This window comes from Pollicipes pollicipes, unplaced genomic scaffold, assembly GCF_011947565.3.
Source record: "Pollicipes pollicipes isolate AB1234 unplaced genomic scaffold, Ppol_2.1 Scaffold_6686;HRSCAF=7923_pilon_pilon_pilon, whole genome shotgun sequence".
NCBI lineage: Eukaryota > Metazoa > Arthropoda > Thecostraca > Pollicipedomorpha > Pollicipedidae > Pollicipes > Pollicipes pollicipes.
This window is the reverse complement of record NW_023596921.1, coordinates 36,569,423-36,589,511: the sequence shown is the minus strand read 5'-3', so window position 1 is coordinate 36,589,511 and position 20,089 is coordinate 36,569,423. Positions and strand designations below refer to the sequence as shown.

The following is a 20,089-nucleotide window of genomic DNA, read 5'->3' as shown; positions in this document are numbered from 1 at the left end:
AGATCCTAGGATTAATTTGTCTTCAGAAAGGTTGAAATACAAAATGACATCTTTTCTTGTGACATTACAATAAAGATGTGAAACAAGGTCGCTATCAAGTTCAGTGGCAAGGTCTCCGTTTTAATAACCTGGCGGGTATCGACCAACCTTTTCGTAGCATTAACAAGAAACGATATTGCGGGCTACCAAATTTTAGTCCCATGGTGACGTCACGTCTGCGTAGCTTTCTTTAGTAGCCTTGGATCCAATAACCGTGATCTCAGGCAAGATAATGAGCGAAATCTGTGCTAAGTCTCATGCGTTTGCAGTGCCATGGCTTGCTCTACGTGTCGAATATGGCTAAAGAACTATCGGAAATGAATAAATCGATCTAGTGGACCGTCAAGAAACAAGATGCATATTCGTGCTCTGTCTAAGGCAAATGTGGGCTGAAATAATCAGCTGTTTTAAACGTGTTCTATGTCACAGAGTTATGGGCGCCGTCGAGCAAGCTCGATCGCGTTTTCGTGCTCTGCGGCTCCCGCCATTAGTATGGGGTTAGAATCGTCGGGAACGCTAGGGTCTTCAAGTCCTTCGGCTGCCACGGAGGGGGCATTCGCGCTGATGGATCCTGCGTCGCACTCGGACGGACTGGTCCTCTTCCAGTCCGATGAAGTTGGCTGGAAGGAAGGCATCTTTATTCGTTTAAAAAGCTACGCTGAAGAACCTCAAGGGTGCTACACTGCTCATCCGGGCATGGGTTTTGTGTGGCACCGTTGGACTCGCTCCATCATCAGTAGTCGCAGCTCTACAGGAGACGTTTTTGGTATTAACTTCAATTAGCCATGCTTCATTTGTGTTCTGGGAACCAATAAATGTTGTCCAATAATATATATATATATATATATATATATATGTGTGTGTGTGTGTGGGGATATTATGGCGACAAAATTGTTGACACATGTTTTCTGATAGTCCAATGACCCAATACCTTTTTTATAGTAAGGGGATTGTCACCCCATCCTGCCTACACACGTACCTGCATGTAACGGCCAATATCATCGCCTGCTGTCTAAAACCACACGTGACCGCGAAGCGATTCACAGCATTTTAAAATCGTCGGCCGGTTGTTAAATGAAGCTCAAAACCAATGCAATATGTATAGCTCAAAGCGACGGATGAGACTGATTTGGGGTGGACGTGGAGAACATGGGGTGGACATGGAGTGGACATGGGGCCGTGGAGAACTGGTCATGCCACTGTTTCGAATCTATGGCTATTCTCGGCATGCGTAACATGGTTGGTTACTGTGTGCACGATAAATCATATCCAGAAAATTGGACACTGTGATGAAACACACCTGTTTGACATCGGATTCGCCGCACAAGTGCAAGCATGAACAGGTGAAACATGACAAGATAACGTCACGATGTAGTTTGCATTGCGATTAATTCATTTGCTTATTTCGGGAAGTTTCTACCTACCATCATTAGACCCGTATTGAGTAAGACACGGCATTAGAAGTGTACGATACATGGCGGAAAATTAACCATTTTCCCCTATCGGAGCTGTGGGAAAATTGATTGGGATCCGGCGGCTAAGGCTAAAGCGAGGCCACGCAAATCCGTGAGATTGTTCCACCATTTTTTGTTCGGAGTCACAGGAGCGTGCCGTTGTTTCTCGAGAGCTTATTTTGCTCTCCTGCACTAAAAATGGAATGCGGAATGGTGTTACGTATGGAAAGACATATAAACATAGGCATAGACACATCGTCTGACTGAAAGGGGTGGCGGCCTACCTAAAATGTTTGTGAGTTGTATATGTGAAACTTAGGGCATGCTCTTCCAAATCGCATTACACCTGTCTTGCCTTGAGTTGTATTCGTACGCTGTAAAAGTCATGTTAAGTGTTGGTTCTAGCACGGTGGAATGAGCGCTGAATGCTCCCGGCTAGCACTCTAGCTTCCAGGATGGTAACCAATAGCGTTACGGCTGAAGACAAAGCGTAAAAGCGAAAATATGTCCACTAGGAAGCTTTGTTTGAACGGTCTGTCGCATCACAGCACACGCTGTGTTTAACAGCGGATCCCACATCACCAGAGATGCCACGTGGGGCTTTCGTCTGATTGACGGTAATGACGACCGGTCTCCACAAAATATCACGTTTCTCAGGTCTTGTTAGCGGCCGCTGAGTAACCGGCTGCCTTCCGGCTGGTCTTGGGATGGCGGGAGGGGCGGGGATGGGGCTGGCCGCATCGACACCGTAATGTGACCCGTCCGTATGTGCGCGTGCCCCCTGCGCTAGGTCGACACGCGTCGACTACGGATCGCTCCGGGCCTGCAGTCAGGACGCCATCGTCCCGCCCGACTGGATCAGGTGCTGCCATCTATCGACACCAGCAGGAAGCACGAGTTCGTCGGCTCAGTTTTGGGGTCGCATGCTTGTTGTGCGGTCTGGTGGCCTGCGTTTGGTAGCGTAGTAGCTGGCACGGATTTGGCCATGGATGAGCTTGGGTTGCGTGACTTATGCTGCGTTCTTTCCGTTTCAGGTTAAGATTTCGTCGGCGGGCCGGGGCGTTGCGTTCAGCTCTTTACCTATCATGGGATCTTACATATCCTCATTCGAAAGCCTGGCACGGCTATCCGCTTGGGCTTTGCTTTCTCTCGTAAATAAATGCTGCTCTGTTAATCTCGTTCACTCCAATGTCACCAATGTTGCGCTCGTGTAATAAACTCCGCCCACTTGATGCCCATCGTGTGTTGAAGCTCACGTGAACCACCCATGGCAAACATGTCCTCCTTCCACACGACTGACTCCGGGTGCTCGCCTCGCCCGTCGCCGAGACCAGGCCGCCGTGGCCCGGCGTGGGTCATTGCGCGCCGCCGCTCGTGTCGTGCGGCCGTCGGCGCTGCGGTGACGCTCGTGCCGCGTGCGCAGGGGCAGCAGCGATGCGGAGGGTGAGGACGGCCCGGCCGCCGCCGCCGAGGAGGCCGTGGTGGCCGAGAAGGCGCCGCAGGCACAGGCGGCTCCAGTCACCGCAGCCGTGGTCGCCGCCGAGGCCGGCATGCTCGACGAGTGAGTGAGGACGGCGGGCGATGGTAACGAGGGGGTGAGGACGAGAGGGGAGGGAGTGACCACGGCAGGGGAGGGTAACGAGGGAGTGAGGACGGCAAGGGATGGTAACGAGGGAGTGAGGACGGCAGGAGATGGAAACAAGGGAGTGAGGACGGTAGGGGATGGCGATGAGTGAGTGAGGACGGCAGGGGATAACGTTGAAAGGGTGAGACGGCAGGCGATGGCGATTAGTGAGTGAGGACGGCAGGGAATGACGGTGAGTGAGTGAGGACGGCAAAGAATGGCGATGAGTGAGTGAGGACAGAAGGGATAGCATTGAGTGAGGACGGTGGGCGATGGGGATTAGTGAGTGAAAACGACAGGGGGTGGCGATGAGTGAGTGAAACGGCGGGCAATGGTAATGAGTGAATTTGGACGACGAACGATGGTAATGAGCAAAAAGGGACGGCAGGGGATGCCAGTGAAGGAATAGTGAAGTTGGGGAGGGGACGAATAATGGGCCGGTAGCAAGTGCATGTGATAGCTTGTGTGCGCTCGCTAGTAAACTGAAAGAGATGTCGATGTAGGGCAGCAGATGAGTAAGTAGAGTGCACGTTGCATTGTCGCAGCGCTGGTGAAAACCTTACGCGTTTAAATTGTCAGCAGTCGAAGGAATGGTGGTAGAGAATTGGTGGCAGAAATAGTTCGCACATGCGTTATACTTTAAGTCTGCTACGGTGCCAAAGAAGGAAAAGCTGTAATTGAAGAAAGCCGAATATGTTGTAGCATCTCCCCTTCCTAGTCGCCGCGAGAAATGAATGTTAAACATTTGGTTAGCTGGCCCTGCAGTGAGACCTTACACGGAGTAGATCGATTTTTCGATACGGGTAAACCACGTCCGCAAACGGCGCAATGCTGTCGCTAATAGCATGAAAGGCTGCCAAGCAATCCGCGTGGCATCTGGGTGACTCGTTATTTGTGACAGCATGGCTGTCGCGACCACAATACTGCTTAAAAGCGGTTCCTTTTGCAATGCCTGGAAGTTCATCCGTCATGGTCCGGACGACGTGAACGTTACCCGCACTTGAAGGCAATGTGCTCAAATACATTTTGTTCGTATTTTGCGACAGCCGACGGAACGACGAATCAAGAGCTCAGAACACGTATTACTATCCATTACCGAGCGTTGAGCCGTATCGTGACAGTGCGAGTCAGAGTCGCAGGAGTCAAGCTAACAGCTGCCGGCTAACCAGACTCTCGGTAGATGCGGACACCGTAGCCGGCGCTGTGGTGCTGGCTGGCGTGAGTCCAGCCACCGAACATAGCTGTCCTGAGGTGGCGGTGTTGCTGAGGTAAACAATGGCGCGGGGCGGGATGCTGTCGGAGGCTCGGCTGACGCTTCCCGGGCGCCTCGGGGCTCGTGCTGTCCGCCTGGGCTCTCCGATCGTTCTGCTATAGCGACGGAACATGTGACGTACGCGGTGCGTGTCGTTCCCCGTCACTGTGGCGTTGTGGGGCCGCTCTGGGCGTTCGTTGAAGTTGGGCGGCACGAAGGTACCCTCCGCGGGCATTTATTGAGGCGGAATCGTCCGCTGTGTTGGCAAGTACGAAAACACTGACCAGGTTCGCGTCTTGCGGACTGGCTTCAGAATCCGCTGCGAATTCTGACGGTCCACTGTTGCGGCTTAGGGCTCCACGTTGAAGCCCGGGGTCTCGCGAAGCGCAGACAAAAAGAGCTCAAAAGTGGCTCATCTCATCCGCAGCAGCTGAAGTCTGCGTAATGCGCAGCACATCCTACAGTCGTGAGCTGTTGTGGAGTAGAGAGGTGATACTTTTGGCGCTTCTTCATCGCGGTTTGCCTGCCTGCGAGGTTAACGATGTGGCACCTGTGGCCAAAAACAGCTGACAGCCGCATAATCTGCACCGGATTCTGCAGTCACTTGACTAGATATGAACGAGGTCCTGCTGCGTTTGGGCCTCCATCGTCGATACTGCAGACCAGGCAGGTACAGGTCCTCCGCGGAACTATGGGCCTGAAGATGTGTAGTCGCTTCCGTAGTAGAAACGAGACTTAAATGTTCTCCGCGCCGTATCAATGATCGAATATCGTGCGTGAAGTTAGCGCATGCGTGTAGTGGTCCTTACTGCACGTAGTTGGTCGCAGGATGGTGTTTACCTGCACGTTCACCCTTGTGCGGACGGCCAGGACTGGCACTGGTCGGCCGGGGTTTGCAGTGCGGGCTGTTCTTGACAGGCGTGCAGTGGGAGCTGTGCACCCACACCGCCCCCACGCGTCCTGTCGTGCTCGCGGGGCGCCGGCGCCGACAGTCGGCCTCTCGCCGAGCAGCAGCGTGTGGTCGGTGACGTGGCCGCCCGACACCGGTCAGCGGCGGCAGACACAGACAGTAGCGCCGCGCTCGTCTCCGTCTATATGTCTGACGAGTTACGTCAGCCCCAGTTCTGCGAACAAAGGCGAAATTGTAACTCGTTCGGTCCATTTTCGTCTATCCGCTAAGCCAGACCCAATTCAGCCTGGCTGGGCTTTTAGTTTTGTCTGGGCACGGGCCGGTTTCCAGCTCCGGTTTTGCAGACATGTGGTTTGATGCTTTGTTGCCCACTTCTTATCACCGGGAGTCGAGCGCACATACACATACAACCCACGCACACACACACACACACGCATGCACACGCACACGTACGCGCACGCATACGCATACACACGTGCACGTAAGCGCGCGCACGCACACACGCACGTATGCACGCACGCATGTATGCATGCATGCATCCACGCACGCACGCACGCACGCATGCACGCACGCACGCACGCACGCACGCACGCACGCACGCACGCACACACCCATACATTCGAGCGGACAAAAAGCTGCTGTTTTAGACGCCTGCTTCTAACGAATGGTAACAGTCAATGGTTTATGTAATGGTGGATCGTGTTGTCTGGGTACTGGGCGATTTCCGTTGTGGGGTGGCGTGTTGTGAAGCTTGCTTTGTGTCATCCTAGTGTCAAGCAATGTCAGATTCGATTAACTCCTCAATTGTTTGGTGGAAATAATGTGATTAAATGGGATTTTGCAGTTGCAATACTTTTCTCGGGGTTATGGCTGACTGCCCGTCGTGGCTTTTTTGCGCATTTCTCCTCAGTGGAATCTCCGTCTTTATTCTTGAAAATATTACCTTTTCACGACATTATTGCCGCAGGGTGGACGCCAACCGTGTCAAGAAGCTCACCGCTAAGCTGTGGTTCGGCAAGGACTACACCAACTTCATCGTCAAGGACTTCAGCGCGCTGGACGCCCCGTTCATGGGTATGCTCCGGGACTTGGTCCAGAAGCCCTGTGTGACCTGATGACCTCTGTGTGTTGTTGGCAAGCCCACATTCTACTTCTGATGTCATGGGACAATAGGCGACCATTTCTCCTTCAGGTAATCAGTAGCGTCTGGCGGAAGGCGGTTTTCAATGCGTGACGAGAAAATGAACACTTGATGTGATCGATGAAATCAAGCATCGTCCGTCCGGTGGCCCCGCTGGTTATGGCACCTGTTTGTGGGTTAACCCTCATCTGGTGTGATTGCCTCCAGTCGCTACAAGCGCTCGCTATTTGCCCTTGACTCTGCTCGAATGATTTTTTTTTTTAACAACCAACTGGGATGGCCTGCGGCTGGTGGCGGCGGCCGGCGGCCGCCGCGGTCGGGTACGGCAGAGGGTAGGACGGGCCATTCCAAGCATTTTGACATGTGAAACTTGCGCCGCAGGTGCCTTCGTTAATCCGGATTTTACGATCGGATGGTGGAGATAGGGCTCATAATAAGGACGGGTTAGGTGGGCCGCGACATCAGAAATCCATTCACTCAAAGGATACCTCCGGTGCCAGCGGTGCCGGTCTGGCCATGTGGCGGGCGTCGCTCCGGTGCCAGCAGTGCCGGCTCCGGCCGTGTGGCGGGCGTTGCTCCAGTGCCGGCGGTGCCGGGTCCGGCCGTGTGGCGGGCGTCGCTCCGATGCCGGCGGTGCCGGCCTGGCCGTGTGGCGCCCTCTGACGAGCGCTGCGTCGCTGTCGGCAGACCAGGTCGACCGCCGCTCAGTGCCCAGGATGCCCTGGCACGACATCTCCACGGGCGTGGTGGGCTCGGCTGCGCGCGACGTGGCGCGCCACTTCATCCAGCGCTGGAACGCTGTCAAGGTCAGGCGCGCCGTGTGCGTGCACTGGGCGAAGGTCGAGTGACACGTGCGCTTGTGTGAGGTGGACTGGGCGTGCTTCCTGTTCTTGTTCCCTATGATGATACGATGTGACAATGATGGCGATGGTTTGGGTGTTGGAGCGTCGTGACTAATCCGGCATGCCGCTAAGCTGCGGCGCGTCATGCATCTTGCATCATCACCCATACATCTTTCTGTTGGACGCCTGCTGCCGGAGCGTGGAACCACGAGTTCCGTTTGAGAGCGTGGACCGTTTGTCGGTCAGCCAGTCATCGGCTGGCGGCGGCGCGGCGTCCCCTCCGATGTGCCGGCGCGTCTGAGTCCGGCCGGCGGGGTGACTGACCCCGCCCCCCCCCCCCCCCGAATAGGTGGAGAAGCTGCGCTTCAACATGGACTACGAGTTCCTGCTGCCCAAGGGCTACCAGACGTGCGACTCCATACCGGAGGTGCTCTCGACGCCCAGCTACAAGACCAAGTGTCAGGTGAGGAGGCGGGCGCTGAGCTGGGCGGTGTGGCACCCGCCAGTTCTGCCGTCGCTGTTGTCCCGCGTGAGGAATTGCTGGTTAACCCAGCCCCAAACCGATGGGGTCTCCTCACCGTGTGGTTTTCGGTGACGTTTCAGCGTCACTGTCGTGTCGTGTGACGCCAGCTGTGGTGTGGCGTCCTGCTGGGGTCTCATGGACGCCTCCGACGCAGTCTCTCCGCTCGTCGCCAGATCGTGCGAAGCGCCTCACAGTGGTCGGCCGGCATCAAGGACACGGAGGACTCGATCCAGCAGGCGTACGTCGACCTGATCAGCCGCGCGCGACACTACATCTACATCGAGAACCAGTTCTTCATCTCGCTCTGCGGCATCAACGCCGACGTCAGCAACCGCGTGTGTGAGGCGCTCTTCCAGCGCATCCTGCGTGCGCACAAGTACGTGCCAGCCAGGGCTGTCGGCAGAGCCGCGTCCGCTCGCTGGGGGGGGGGGGGGGGGGGGGGGGGGGGAGGCGTTGGTGCTGGCGGCAGGCAAACAAGGGTGTGCTGCGTAGGTGTTGTGAGGCAAATATGTGTGGAGCGAACGCCAAGTTATATGTTGAGCATGGAGGCGCATGATCGGTGCCTTGTGTCACGCGGCTCCTGCAGGTTCACATATCAGTCGGCCCACGTAATTCAATCAGACGGATTTGTCTCGGGGCGTAGATGCTGAGGAGTATGTGATCAGCGACTAGAAGGCCATTGGCGATGGTGCTATTATTTTGACGGTGAGGGTTGCGTGCATAATCATCTGCTGGGATGATCACGCCTCTCTGGCAACACGGAGCGCTGCCGTAGCGGCTGCAGTAGACGAACGAGCGGTGTGGATCGACCGAATTGGTCAAATTTAAACAAATTGGCAAAACTGGTAAGACGAGGCCTGGTGTACCAGACAAGTTAAAGGCTGCTCTGTCCTCTCTCAATGCGTCTGTGGGCTGGCATGGTGTCGCCGTCCATTTGGCGGAGTCTCCGCGTTGCCACCGTGCGGTTGCGGCCATGTGGCGCGTGCGCTCGCTGACCCGCGCCGGGCCCCCTGCCAGGGACGGTCGCGGGTAGGTGGCTGGCGCCCGGCGGGTACCGTGAGTCGGCCCGTCTGTGCCTCTGCCTGTGTGCGTGTGCGTGTGCGTGTGCGCGTGCGCCCCGTGCTCCTAGCATCGGCGCTGTTCCTGCCCGTCGCCCCCTGCATTGAACGCAGTGGCGGCGACTTTCACGCACCTCTTTGTGCTGCCAAATTTTTGTGCGTGTCCGTAGCACTTTTCGTTAGATGAGCGCGTTTGCAATGTCACGTGACTGACCACCACAATTTTTCGGTTCGTCTGCCGTGTGTTAGCCTGTAGCCGTGCGTGTGTGGCCTTGCACTGACCGTTGACTCGGTGCGGCGGTCCAGTCGTCAAGAGAAGTAAGTGGCCGACACCTCGTCTCGTCTCGCCTGGGAAACGGCCCGTCTCCGCACCGTGCCCAGCTGTCGCCGCTGCCGCACGCTCCGCTCCGTCTCTGTAGACCCTTTGGCCGCCGTCGCATCCCCGCGCCGTGCACCCCCATCGCATCACCGTGCCGTGTCGGATCGTCACAGATCTCCGATGCACCTCACTCCGGCTTGGCCCGTCGCGGCGTCGGCGCCCGCGGCGCTGGTCGCACTCCTCCGCGCCACCCGCCCTGCAAACGCTGTGCACACTCCGCATGCGCTGTCGCCGATTGGTGGCTGTTGTCTGAGCGTGAGAGCTCGCTCTGTTCGCGCTAATGTAGTGTGGATGCGGCCAGCTGACCTGTCCTGTAGCTTGTCTGGTTTGCCCGCTTTGGGATTTGGCCTGCCGGAATATGTTCGAAGTTATTTTCCTGGAATGATCAGAAGATTCGGACTCCAACGTGCTGCTTTTCAACGAAACAACTTCTGAACACCTGATTTGGCACTTTCGGTTTTTGGCAACGGTTGGTTCTACCTACAGTCATACGCTTTAAACTGAGATGCTGTCAACTCTGAAATAGCTATGTGGTCCTTAAACACCACAGATTCCGCGTCATGGTCAGACTTCACGGTTTTTACAGCGACGAGTGAAAATTATGGCAAAAAGTTCCTATACAAATCTGGAGAGCGTGCCACATTTTTTGCACAGTTAGCTCGCCGGCGATTTTTCGGCAGACTCTCCTGGTTGCGAAATCCTTGATGTACATATGCTATGCACTGGTTTGAACTCCGCACGTGCCGTATGGCATACTTTGTGTACGCAGTATACCAGCGCCTGCTGTCTGGTGTGCGGATGTTGTCCTGGTTAGTAGAGCCAGTTTGCCAAGCCGTCGTTCTATCACCAGCAAGGATTGGCTTTAACCTGAGGATTGGCTTTAGCCCGTGGTATCCCCTGCACCAGGTAGATGGGATGATGGCCGCCTCGGCCGCCGTCAGAGGCGGCGTTTCACTAACGCTGAGCGGAGCCGCCAGCTGACTGTGGCGGATGCGGGCCCGGCCCAGCTCCGTGTGTCGCCGGCGCCGCGGTGACGCCGTGCTGGCCGGGTCAGCCGGGCCGGCCGGGCCGGCCGGGCTGCAGCCACTGCGCCACCGTCAGCAGACGGGCCCGGCTCCGACACACCAGTCTGAGACGCTCTGGCCTCTGCCGCCTCTCGGTGTTGTGCAGCGCGGCTGGCTCGGCCCCAGATATCCCCAGGTTACAGACATCCCCGGCCACAGACATCTCCCCGACCACACACACACACCTGACCACAGAACCCCCCCCCCCCCCTCCGGCCACAGACATCTCCCCGGCCCCAGATATCCCCCGGTTACAGACATCCCCGACCACAGACATCTCCCTGGTCATAGACACCCCCTGACCACAGAACCCCTCTCCCCCTCCGGCCACAGACATTCCTCCGACCACAGATAACCCCCGGCCCCAGACATCCCCCGCCCCAGACATCCCCGACCACAGACATCTCCCTGGCCATAGACACCCCCTGACCACAGAATCCCTCCCCCCACGGCCATAGACATTCCTCCGACCACAGATAACCCCGGACCCAGACATCCCTCCGGCCCCAGACATCTCCCGACTCTGCAGCGGGGTGGTGACGGGCGCCGTCGCCGCCGGCAGGGACGGCTCCAAGTTCCGCGTGTTCGTCATCGTGCCGCTGCTGCCGGGCTTCGAGGGCCAGGTGGGCACGGCAGGCGGCACGGCCATCCAGGCCATCACCCACTGGAACTACTCGTCCATCTGTCGGTGAGTGATGCCGCCGAGGGCGCGCACCCGGAGATGGGTGACGGGCCGCCGGTTTTGTGGGAGGATGGACGTGAGCTTGTGGTTGCGCGTCACGCTCACGTGAGCTTTGGCTCTATTTATTTTTTATGATTGTCGTGCATCAAGCCGTTAAGTCCTTGGCTATGAATATGACCGAAGATTTACGGGGTCTCAGGCGCGACCTGTATTCAGTACGCGCAGGTATGTGCGTTGTTCGTGTTCCCATGTGCATGCGTGTGCTCACTTCTGGCCCCCTTGTGGCAGCCGCTGATTGCCGCTTGTCGTCACTGATGATTCGTAACCGGTGACTGGTGACCTCTGACCAGTGACATGTGACCTGTATCCGGCGACCTGTGACTGGGGACTGGTGACCGGTGATCGGTGACCGCAGGGGCCAGTTCAGCCTGCTGAAGCGGCTGCAGGACCGCGGCGTGAACGACCCGACCGAGTTCGTGAGCTTCCACGGCCTGCGCACCCACTCGGAGCTGGGCGGCAAGCCGGTCACCGAGCTCATCTACGTGCACAGGTGAGGGTCGGTCCTCCGAGGACAGCTGATGGCGGGCGGGGCCAGCCGAGCTCAGGTCACAGGTGAGGGGCAGTCCTCCGAGGACAGCTGGTGGCGGGCGGGGCCAGCCGAGCTCAGGTCACAGGTGAGGGCCGGTCCTCCGAGGACAGCTGGTGGCCGGCGGGGCCAGCCGAGCTCAGGTCACAGGTGAGGGGCAGTCCTCCGAGGACAGCTGGTGGCGGGCGGGGCCAGCCGAGCTCAGGTCACAGGTGAGGGCCGGTCCTCCGAGGACAGCTGATGGCCGGCGGGGCCAGCCGAGCTCAGGTCACAGGTGAGGGCCGGTCCTCCGAGGACAGCTGATGGCCGGCGGGGCCAGCCGAGCTCAGGTCACAGGTGAGGGCCGGTCCTCCGAGGACAGCTGGTGGCGGGCGGGGCCAGCCGAGCTCAAGTCACAGGTGACACCCGGTCAGGTCCACGTCTTATCGAACCGCATCACTGCCGGCACAGGCGCCCGGTCCGTGGCTGCGGATGGTCTGGCAGTGGTCGGCGCACAATGTCAGCCTCGGTGTCGATGACCGGGATCGAGATCGACGCTGTGTTGACGGCTGGATCGATATCGGCCTCGATGTGGGTAGCTGGGGTCGATATCGGCATCGATGTGGATAGCTGGGGTCGATATTGGCTTCGGTGTCGATGGCTGGGGTCGATATCGGCCTCGGTGTCGATGGCTGGGGTCGATGTCGGCGTCAGTGTCGATGGCTGGGGTCGATGTCGGCCTCAGTGTCGGTGGCTGGGGTCGATGTCGGCCTCAGCGTCGATGGCTGGGGTCGAGATCGACGCTGTGTCGATGGCTGGGAACGATATCGGCCTCGGTGTCAGTGGCTGGGGTCGATGTCAGCCTCAGTGTTGATGGCTGGGGTCGATGTCGGCCTCAATGTCGATGGCTGGGGTCGAGATCGACGCTGTGTCGATGACTGAGGTCGATATTGGCCTCGGTGTCGATGGCTGGAGTCGATGTCGGCCTCAGTGTTGATGGCTGGGGTCGATGTCGGCCTCAATGTCGATGGCTGGGGTCAAGATCGACGCTGTGTTGATGGCTGAGTTCGATATCGGCCTCGGTGTCGATGGCTGGGAGCGATGTCGGCCTCAGTGTCGATGGCTGAGGTCGATATCGGCCTCAATGTCGATGGCTGGGGTCAAGATCGACGCTGTGTCGATGGCTGAGGTCGATATCGGCCTCGGTGTCGATGGCTGGGGTCGATGTCGGCCTCAGTGTCGATGGCTGAGGTCGATGTCGGCCTCAATGTCGATGGCTGGGGTCAAGATCGACGCTGTGTCGATGGCTGAGGTCGATATCGGCCTCGGTGTCGATGGCTGGGAACGATGTCGGCCTCAGTGTCTATGGCTGAGGTCGATATCGGCTTCGGTGTCGATGGCTGGGAACGACGTCGGCCTCAGTGTCGATGGCTGGGGTCCAGATTGACGCTTTGTCGCAACAAGTCGCGTGTATCATGTTGCAAATGTGTAGCCACATGACGTCGATCCCGAAAGCCTTTGCTTCTAGTTTCCGGTTGTTACAGCGCACTGGTGCAGTATATGCTGTATACCTGTGTACTCGGCTGTGACAGACTGTGCGTGACTTGTAGGTGACCGCCTTTTCCGATCTGGCTGCTTTATTTTGTCAGCTAGATAGTCGATATGTGCACCAGTTCCACATGAAACGCTAGCTCACTGCACTCTGACACGCCATTGCTCGACCTGTGCGCATTTGTCCCGTTCCGTTTCGGTCAACGCGTCTCCCTGAGCCCTGTAGTGGTCTCTGCGGGCCCTCGCAGCTCACGATTTGTGTGTGTGCGTGTTTTGCAGCAAGCTGATGATCGTGGACGACGACACGGTCATCTGCGGCTCGGCCAACGTCAACGACAGGAGCATGATGGGCAACAGGGACTCCGAGGTCTGCATGGTCGTGGAGGTGAGCACCGGGGACGGGCCGGCGAAGCGGCGTCACGCGCGGGCGCGGCGGCCTGTGTAGGTGCGAGGTCGTGGTCGCGAACGGGCGGTAGCTTGTGACGCGGCAGCCGGCTCGCACTCTCGCGGTGCCGGACTGAGGGACGTCTGGCGGCCTGTGTAGGTGCGGGGTCGTGGTCGCGAACGGGCGGTGGCTTGTGACACGGCAGCCGGCTCGCACTCTCGCGGTGCCGGACTGAGGGACGTCTGGCGGCCTGTGTAGGTGCGAGGTCGTGGTCGCGAACGGGCGGTGGCTTGTGACACGGCAGCCGGCTCGCACTCGCGGTGCCGGACTGAGGGACGTCTGGCCAGGACACGGCCACGGCGTAAGGCCGCCGAGTTCGCACGCGCCCCGTGACGTCACACCGACATTGAGGCCGGTGACGTCACTGACCGGCTGGCCGCCCCGCAGGATCTGGAGTTTGACGAGGGCGTGATGAACGGCGAGGCGGTCAAGGTGGGCAAGTACGCGGGGGCCATGCGCCGTCACCTGTTCAAGGAGCACTTGGGTCTGCTGGAGACGCCCAACGACGACGTGGACGTCAACGACCCGATCAGCGACGCCTTCTACAAGGGCGTCTGGCTGAAGGCGTCCAGCAAGAACACGGACGTGTTCGAAAAGGTGGGTTGGGCACGGGGTGCTGGGACTCGGCTGGCGGGCTTTGGGTCAAGCCCCGCAGGGGCTGTCACATGTCCCTGGTGTATTCGGGAGGAATTGATGAGACCGTGACTGGATGCTGTCCAGATGGGCCAATGCATGAAAGAGCCAGCGCGTGTGCCGACCTCGTGACGGGGCCAGCCGGCTGCTGGCTGGCGCAGCTGGGCGCCGTGCTCCGCTCTGCTGACAGTCGGCCGCCTCCGTCCGCGCCAGGTGTTCCGCTGCATCCCGACCGACTCTGTCAAGAGCTTCGCCCAGCTGCAGACGTTCCAAGCGGAGGTGCCGCTGGTGCTGTCGTACCCGTCGCGCGCCAAGGAGATGCTCAAGGACATACGGGTAGGTGGCGTGGGGTGCTGGCCGGCCGCGCGGGGCCCCTGTGATCGTCAGGACGGCTCGACTGTACCGTCCGATAGCGCTAGCTGGCATGCTGGTGGGTCACCCGTGACTCGCGCCCTAGCTAGAGCGTAGTCGTGCTCGCGTAGCGTCACGGTTTGGTCCGGTACAACCTCTGATTGACAGGCTTTGGCCGTCTGAGCGACGCCATTTTACGTACACCGTTTGAGCTACGCTGTTTTACCTACGCCATTTTAGCTACGCCGTTTTAGCTACGCCGTTTAAGCTACGCCCTTTTAGCTACGCTGTTTTAGCTAGCCGTTTTAGCTCTACGCCGTTTTAGCTACGCCGTTTTAGCTACGCTGTAGATAATAATATGCCTTGAAATGTGCGGTGTTCTAGAGAGACGGTGTCGGCTGGCATGCCGTGTGCCCATTGCTGGGTAACCCTAACCACCTAACAAAGGACGCTACTGCTGTGTAAATAGCTGCGGTGGCGTCCTCGCGGTGGACGCTTCCTCCCGATCCGTCGTCCATAGCTGACACTTCTGTCGACTGTCACACTCTTCGAGCATGTGTAATGGAGCTTTGAAGGCCGTTCAACGCACCTTTCCTCGCAGTTCCGTCGTCCCTAAACTGCATCGCAGCGTGTGCCTGGCACTAACCCACTGCTGTGCACACACCACGGCTCGGCGAGCACGCCATCCCAGCCGGGACGGTGGGCGGCGCCGGCCCAGACAGGCATGCCACCACGCCATTGTACATAGCAGCTTGCAGACTAACCGGCCGGCGGCTGAGCCGCGCATGCGCCGTTCACCGGCCCGCTCACCGCCTCCGCCTGTGACCTAGGGCCACCTGGTGCTCCTGCCCCTCCACTTTCTGTGTGACGCGGAGCTGCGGCCGGCCCGCGGCACCAAGGAGGCGCTCATGCCCACCGCGCTCTGGACCTAGCGGTAGGTGTCGGCGCGCCAGGTAGGTGGCGCTGTCGTGACGTCGGGGCGGTGGCGGGTGCGTACCGGGACGCTCCGGCTGGCGGGTAGGTGGCGCTGTGGCGATGTCTGGGCGGTGCCGGGTCCGTGCCGGTACGCCCCGGCTGGTGCATAGGTGGCGCTGCGTGCAGAGACGGGTGACGGAGCAGTGACGTGGGGGCAGGTGGCGTATTGTGTGCTGAAGTGGAGTCTCGCGCTCTGTCGCCGCTGCGGGTGTCGCGTGCTCCACACAACGCCATGGGACGTCTGGAACACGGCGGGCTGTGCGAGAACGCAGCGTTGCCAACTCAGGTGGCTGTAAGGACCCCTGTCCTCGCCTTCCGCCGAAATTGGAGCCGACAGGCCCCGAGGAGGGCTCAGTGGCGAGTCGTTAGTAGCTGGTCGTCGCTCCCTGCATCCGCTATCGAGCACGGCTGGCTTACGATTCGAAAGCTGGTTTACACCCCACCAACATGCTGAAGAACCTTAAGTCAGCCTTTTTCGAGATAGGGCGTTAATCCTCGTACATTTGGTGTCCTTTTATTGGGGGAAGTGGGCTTATGCCAACCACTTAAATGGTGTGTCGAGCCAATGTATCCGTATAGAGTCGAGGTTGCCAGATTGGGCAAATAAATGTATGCGGTTGTGTCCCGAACGCCCGATTAACGCCTAAGATGCTTAACCCAAATTGCTAGATGGGCTGGGGTACAATAGCAGTTTGGTTGTGACGTTTTGGGCTGTCTAGTATTAGTGTTTATTTATGCTGTGTGATAGTTATGACACACACAAAGACAACCTTATGTCACGCAAAGCTGTAAGCCGCAATGACTTACAGTTCGCTGACCAGCTTTTTTGCTAATCATTGTATGATAATACGCCGCTGCTGCTCATTCTTTTTGCCCGGTATTTGTAACGTCTGGAATTCCTTGTTTCGTCGCCTGCTTGCTTGCATTTGTTGTCCCTGGTTGTTGTGCGTGCCATGAAGGTTTAAAAGTGATAGACCGCGTGCGACTGACCTATGCGAGCGGTAGACTTGCTGTGTGTGCCAGCGCCAACAATCGCGGTACCCACTGGTAGCAGTAATAGCTGCTTCCACACACACATTGTTTTTTAAAAGATCCAGATCATTTAAAGTGAATGAAACGTTGACGGGCGCAGGTGGTATTATATGCGGTGTCAAGGGATTATTTCCAGCCACCAGATTTGGACTCAAACTTGGAGAAAGCGGTTTCATATAGGCGAATGCTAGAATTACGTGCAACCCGATACGCATGCGATGCTCATTTTGTAGCGATTCAAATTCATGCTAAACGTTGAACCTTGCATGTCCCGGCAAACTGGTATGGGCGAAGACGCACTGTACTCACTGCTGGGGCTTCAACCAAACAGCATGCATTGCTGACCCAGTGGAGATACACGGTGCACGGTGCTTGAGACACTTTCCCGGTCCCCCCCCCCCCCCAAATCCCCTGCATTGCGGGTAGCATGTGCGAGCGGTCCCCGCCGCACGACTGCCCGTTCCCCTCCGCAGCCGCTAACCCGGAACGCTGCCGTCGACAGGGTCACCTGGTGGACCTGCCGCTGGAGTTCCTGGAGTCGGAGGACCTCACCCCGGACCTGGGCACCAAGGAGGCGCTGGTGCCCACCTACATGTGGACGTAGACGCGGCGCGAGGCAGGACCGCCCGCAGCGGTGGCGGCCGCCGTCGCCGTCAGCTCCCCGCGGCCGGACGCCAGCGCTGGCCTCCTGTTGAACGTCCCGTGCCGCGACCGGCCCGCGCTGCCTCTCAGCGCAGGCGGAGGTGCCGGTGTGTTTTACCTGTCGCTGTGATGTTCCCTCACGCCTCGCTGCCAGCTGAGACTTGTTGCCGATCGCCTTGCCTTGAGGTCGGGTCAGAGTTGGCGTGTGGACATGGCCGAGAGCTGGGGTGCCCGCGAAGACATGAGACCGCTTGTGCCGCCTGCAGCATGACCTGCGCGGCGTGGTAGGCCTAGGGCTGGTGTTCTGTTTGTGAGGGCCCACGTAAAGACCGGGAGTCAACTGCAGCAGTGTTGCAGCCGTGGGCTCAGAAATGCCCGGTTCATGCTCGGCTAGGCACTCGCCGACCCTGGTGCGCACGATGGACACGTCAGACTGCATTCGCGGCTCCGCGACGCTGCTGCCGCCTGTCGGAGGCGTCGGGAACTGACGCGGGCTGGGCTCGGTCGCCGCCGGCCGGCTTCTGCCGCCGCGCTCGGTCGAGCCGGCTGCGGCCACGCCGACCGTCGGGCTTGGCGGTCGGCTGGCCTGTGTTCCTCGCTCACCGCTCTGGCCGCAGTTCAGGCGGCCGGGGTGGAGGCGGCGCGCTGGTACGGGTCTGTGTCTGGTGTCGGGCGTGGTCTTGGCTCTTCTGACATGGCGGGCGTCGCCGCCGCGTGTTGGTGATTACCATACAATCTGTCGTCCTCCCGGGGGGCGGGCGGCGTCAGCAGCAGACTTCGCCCGCCGTCCCCCGTCGTCGGTCCACTCCCCACCACTGCGTGGCCGAAGGGTCGGCCCCGGCGGTGGCGCTCTGCTATTGGCTTGGGTTCTCTCACAGCTGCATAAGCCTGCACTCACGCTGAGGTAAACGACACAGGGGTGGGTGTTGGTGTGCTGGCGCAGCGGTGCGCTCGTTGATCCGACAGCCGGCGGCTGCGCAGCGCTCATTGTGTTGTGACCCCTGCCGGTCACTCCGCGACGCCAGGCAGCTGCCACCCCCTCCCTCGCCTTCCCTCCACCCCTCGTGGGGCTAGATGTCTACGCACATTAGTCGTCAGGTAGCGTGTTGTTTTTTACTAGAGCAGCTTTATTGCCGTTTCTTTTGTTGTCCCTCTTGTGTGTGAGGAGCCGCCGAGCGCCTGTTTGCTGTTTAAGCCCGCTGGATGCTATCACTATTGTTAAGTGCCTTTCGAAATATTCGGTCAGCTGGGCGGAAGCCGTAGCCGGCATAGAATCCGTCGTTTTCAGTGTGAACCACACATGCGCACCCATCTTGGGTTCAGGTTGGGTTTGGAATTGCTTTACCGGACGGGTCGTGCCGGTAGTATGTCATGTCATCCGCCTCGACGCACCGATGGCTTCTGCGTCGGTCTATGCACGTAATACCCGTGCCAAGTGAAAGCCTTTGGAACCAGCGGCTGCTATATGTATGCGATGTTACGCATACGAATTACAGAGTGGCAGTCAGTCATCAGTCGGTGTTGTCCCCGTATTCGCGAATCGTGCAAGAGTAACTGGCAAGATATGGTCATCGCGTCAGTGTTCAAATATATGTCCTCCACATTTGCGAACACCGTGCGGTGAAGCTGTAGCTGAGATGCCAGCTCATCTGAAAATGTTTTAAGACCGCTGAAAACGACCATGGCAAATGGTTGAGTAACTTTGCTATCAATCTACTGTTAGCGTAAGATAATGCAGCGAGTAATTATCCGCAGCGCGAGCGTTCGGTTTTACTTCGAACATCGAATGTAGTATGCATGCGTGCGATAGGGGTGCAAAAATACACTTTTATAAGAGGGCGTGTGTTTGACACGCGGCGGGCAGTCCGTGGAGGAGGGCTTGCGGCACCGCTGCCGGCCGCCACGGGGCCTCGCGCGGCGTCTGCGGCGCGGCGCGCAGCGCGTGACCAGAGCCGGCCGGGTATGAGAGCGGCGATAGGGTGCAGGTGGTGCAACTCCACTGGGGCGGCACTGCAACTCATTGTTCACTTCCGTGTGGGGCTTTGTAATGATTGCCTTGTGGGGCTTTGTAGTGATTGCCGTGTGGGGCTTTGTAGTGATTGCAAAGCCTCCGTGTGGGGCTTTGCTTTGATATCATTGTAGTGATTGGTTTGCGTTGTTCCGGTGGTCAGAAATATATTGCACCAACAAGCTGCCGTTTCGAAGTGGCGGCACCAGGTGGCATGCGTCCGCTTAGACAGCCACGTGGCCCCTTGGGTATTGGTGGCGACAGCAACGCGATCTTTGTTGCAAGGCAGCCGACCAGGTGCGACGGGCCGCCCACGCGCGCTCGCTCAATACTATGCAAGACATATTTATATAGTTGGTCCGGGTGTTGACATTCATGCGAAGCACACAATGCATAGCCTGAACACGAAAATATCACGTTTATATTTTGGGAATGGCCTCAAATGTTTCGCTCAGTCGATGACTTCATTCACGACACTTCGTGAGCAGAGAATGCTGCGGGTGTGCCAAATCCCTCACTAAGTTGTGCCGTCCGAGTCCACAAGATAATTTGCCCTCGGTCCCGTTACCAGGGCCGTCCCCTAGTGGACCGACGACGTGACCGTGCCCTAGCGGGCCGACGACGTGGCCGTCCCCTAGTGAGCTGCCGACGTGGCTGTCCCCTAGCGGGTTGACGACGTGACCGTGCCCTAGTAGGCTGACGACGTGACCGTGCCCTAACGGGCTGATGATGTGGCCGTCCTCTAGTGAGCTGCCGTGCCGATGTGGCCGTCCCCTAGCAGACTGGCGACGTGGCTGTCCCCTAGTGGGTTGACGACGTGACCGTGCCCTAGTGGGCTGACGACGTGACCGTGCCCTAATGGGCTGACGACGTGACCGTGCCCTAATGGGCTGACGACGTGACTGTCCCTTAGTGGGCT

At 58.5% G+C, this 20,089-nt stretch overlaps 1 protein-coding gene across 1 annotated transcript in view; it reads left to right on the top strand.

The window, feature by feature from the left end:
- The window catches only part of LOC119107080 (phospholipase D1), a 44,558-nt gene extending 25,558 nt beyond the window's left edge, over window positions 1–19,000 (top strand). The window contains exons 15-27 of the mRNA XM_037230439.1: window positions 2,284–2,355; window positions 2,917–3,054; window positions 6,247–6,353; window positions 7,108–7,226; window positions 7,612–7,725; window positions 7,959–8,161; window positions 8,803–8,814; window positions 10,849–10,974; window positions 11,384–11,518; window positions 13,364–13,469; window positions 13,917–14,126; window positions 14,376–14,498; window positions 17,023–19,000. Coding sequence (XP_037086334.1) covers window positions 2,284–2,355; window positions 2,917–3,054; window positions 6,247–6,353; window positions 7,108–7,226; window positions 7,612–7,725; window positions 7,959–8,161; window positions 8,803–8,814; window positions 10,849–10,974; window positions 11,384–11,518; window positions 13,364–13,469; window positions 13,917–14,126; window positions 14,376–14,498; window positions 17,023–17,124 — 1,567 coding nt within the window. The 3' untranslated portion in view covers window positions 17,125–19,000. The remainder of the gene's footprint in view (window positions 1–2,283; window positions 2,356–2,916; window positions 3,055–6,246; window positions 6,354–7,107; window positions 7,227–7,611; window positions 7,726–7,958; window positions 8,162–8,802; window positions 8,815–10,848; window positions 10,975–11,383; window positions 11,519–13,363; window positions 13,470–13,916; window positions 14,127–14,375; window positions 14,499–17,022) is intronic.
- The last annotated feature ends 1,089 nt before the right edge of the window (window positions 19,001–20,089 follow it).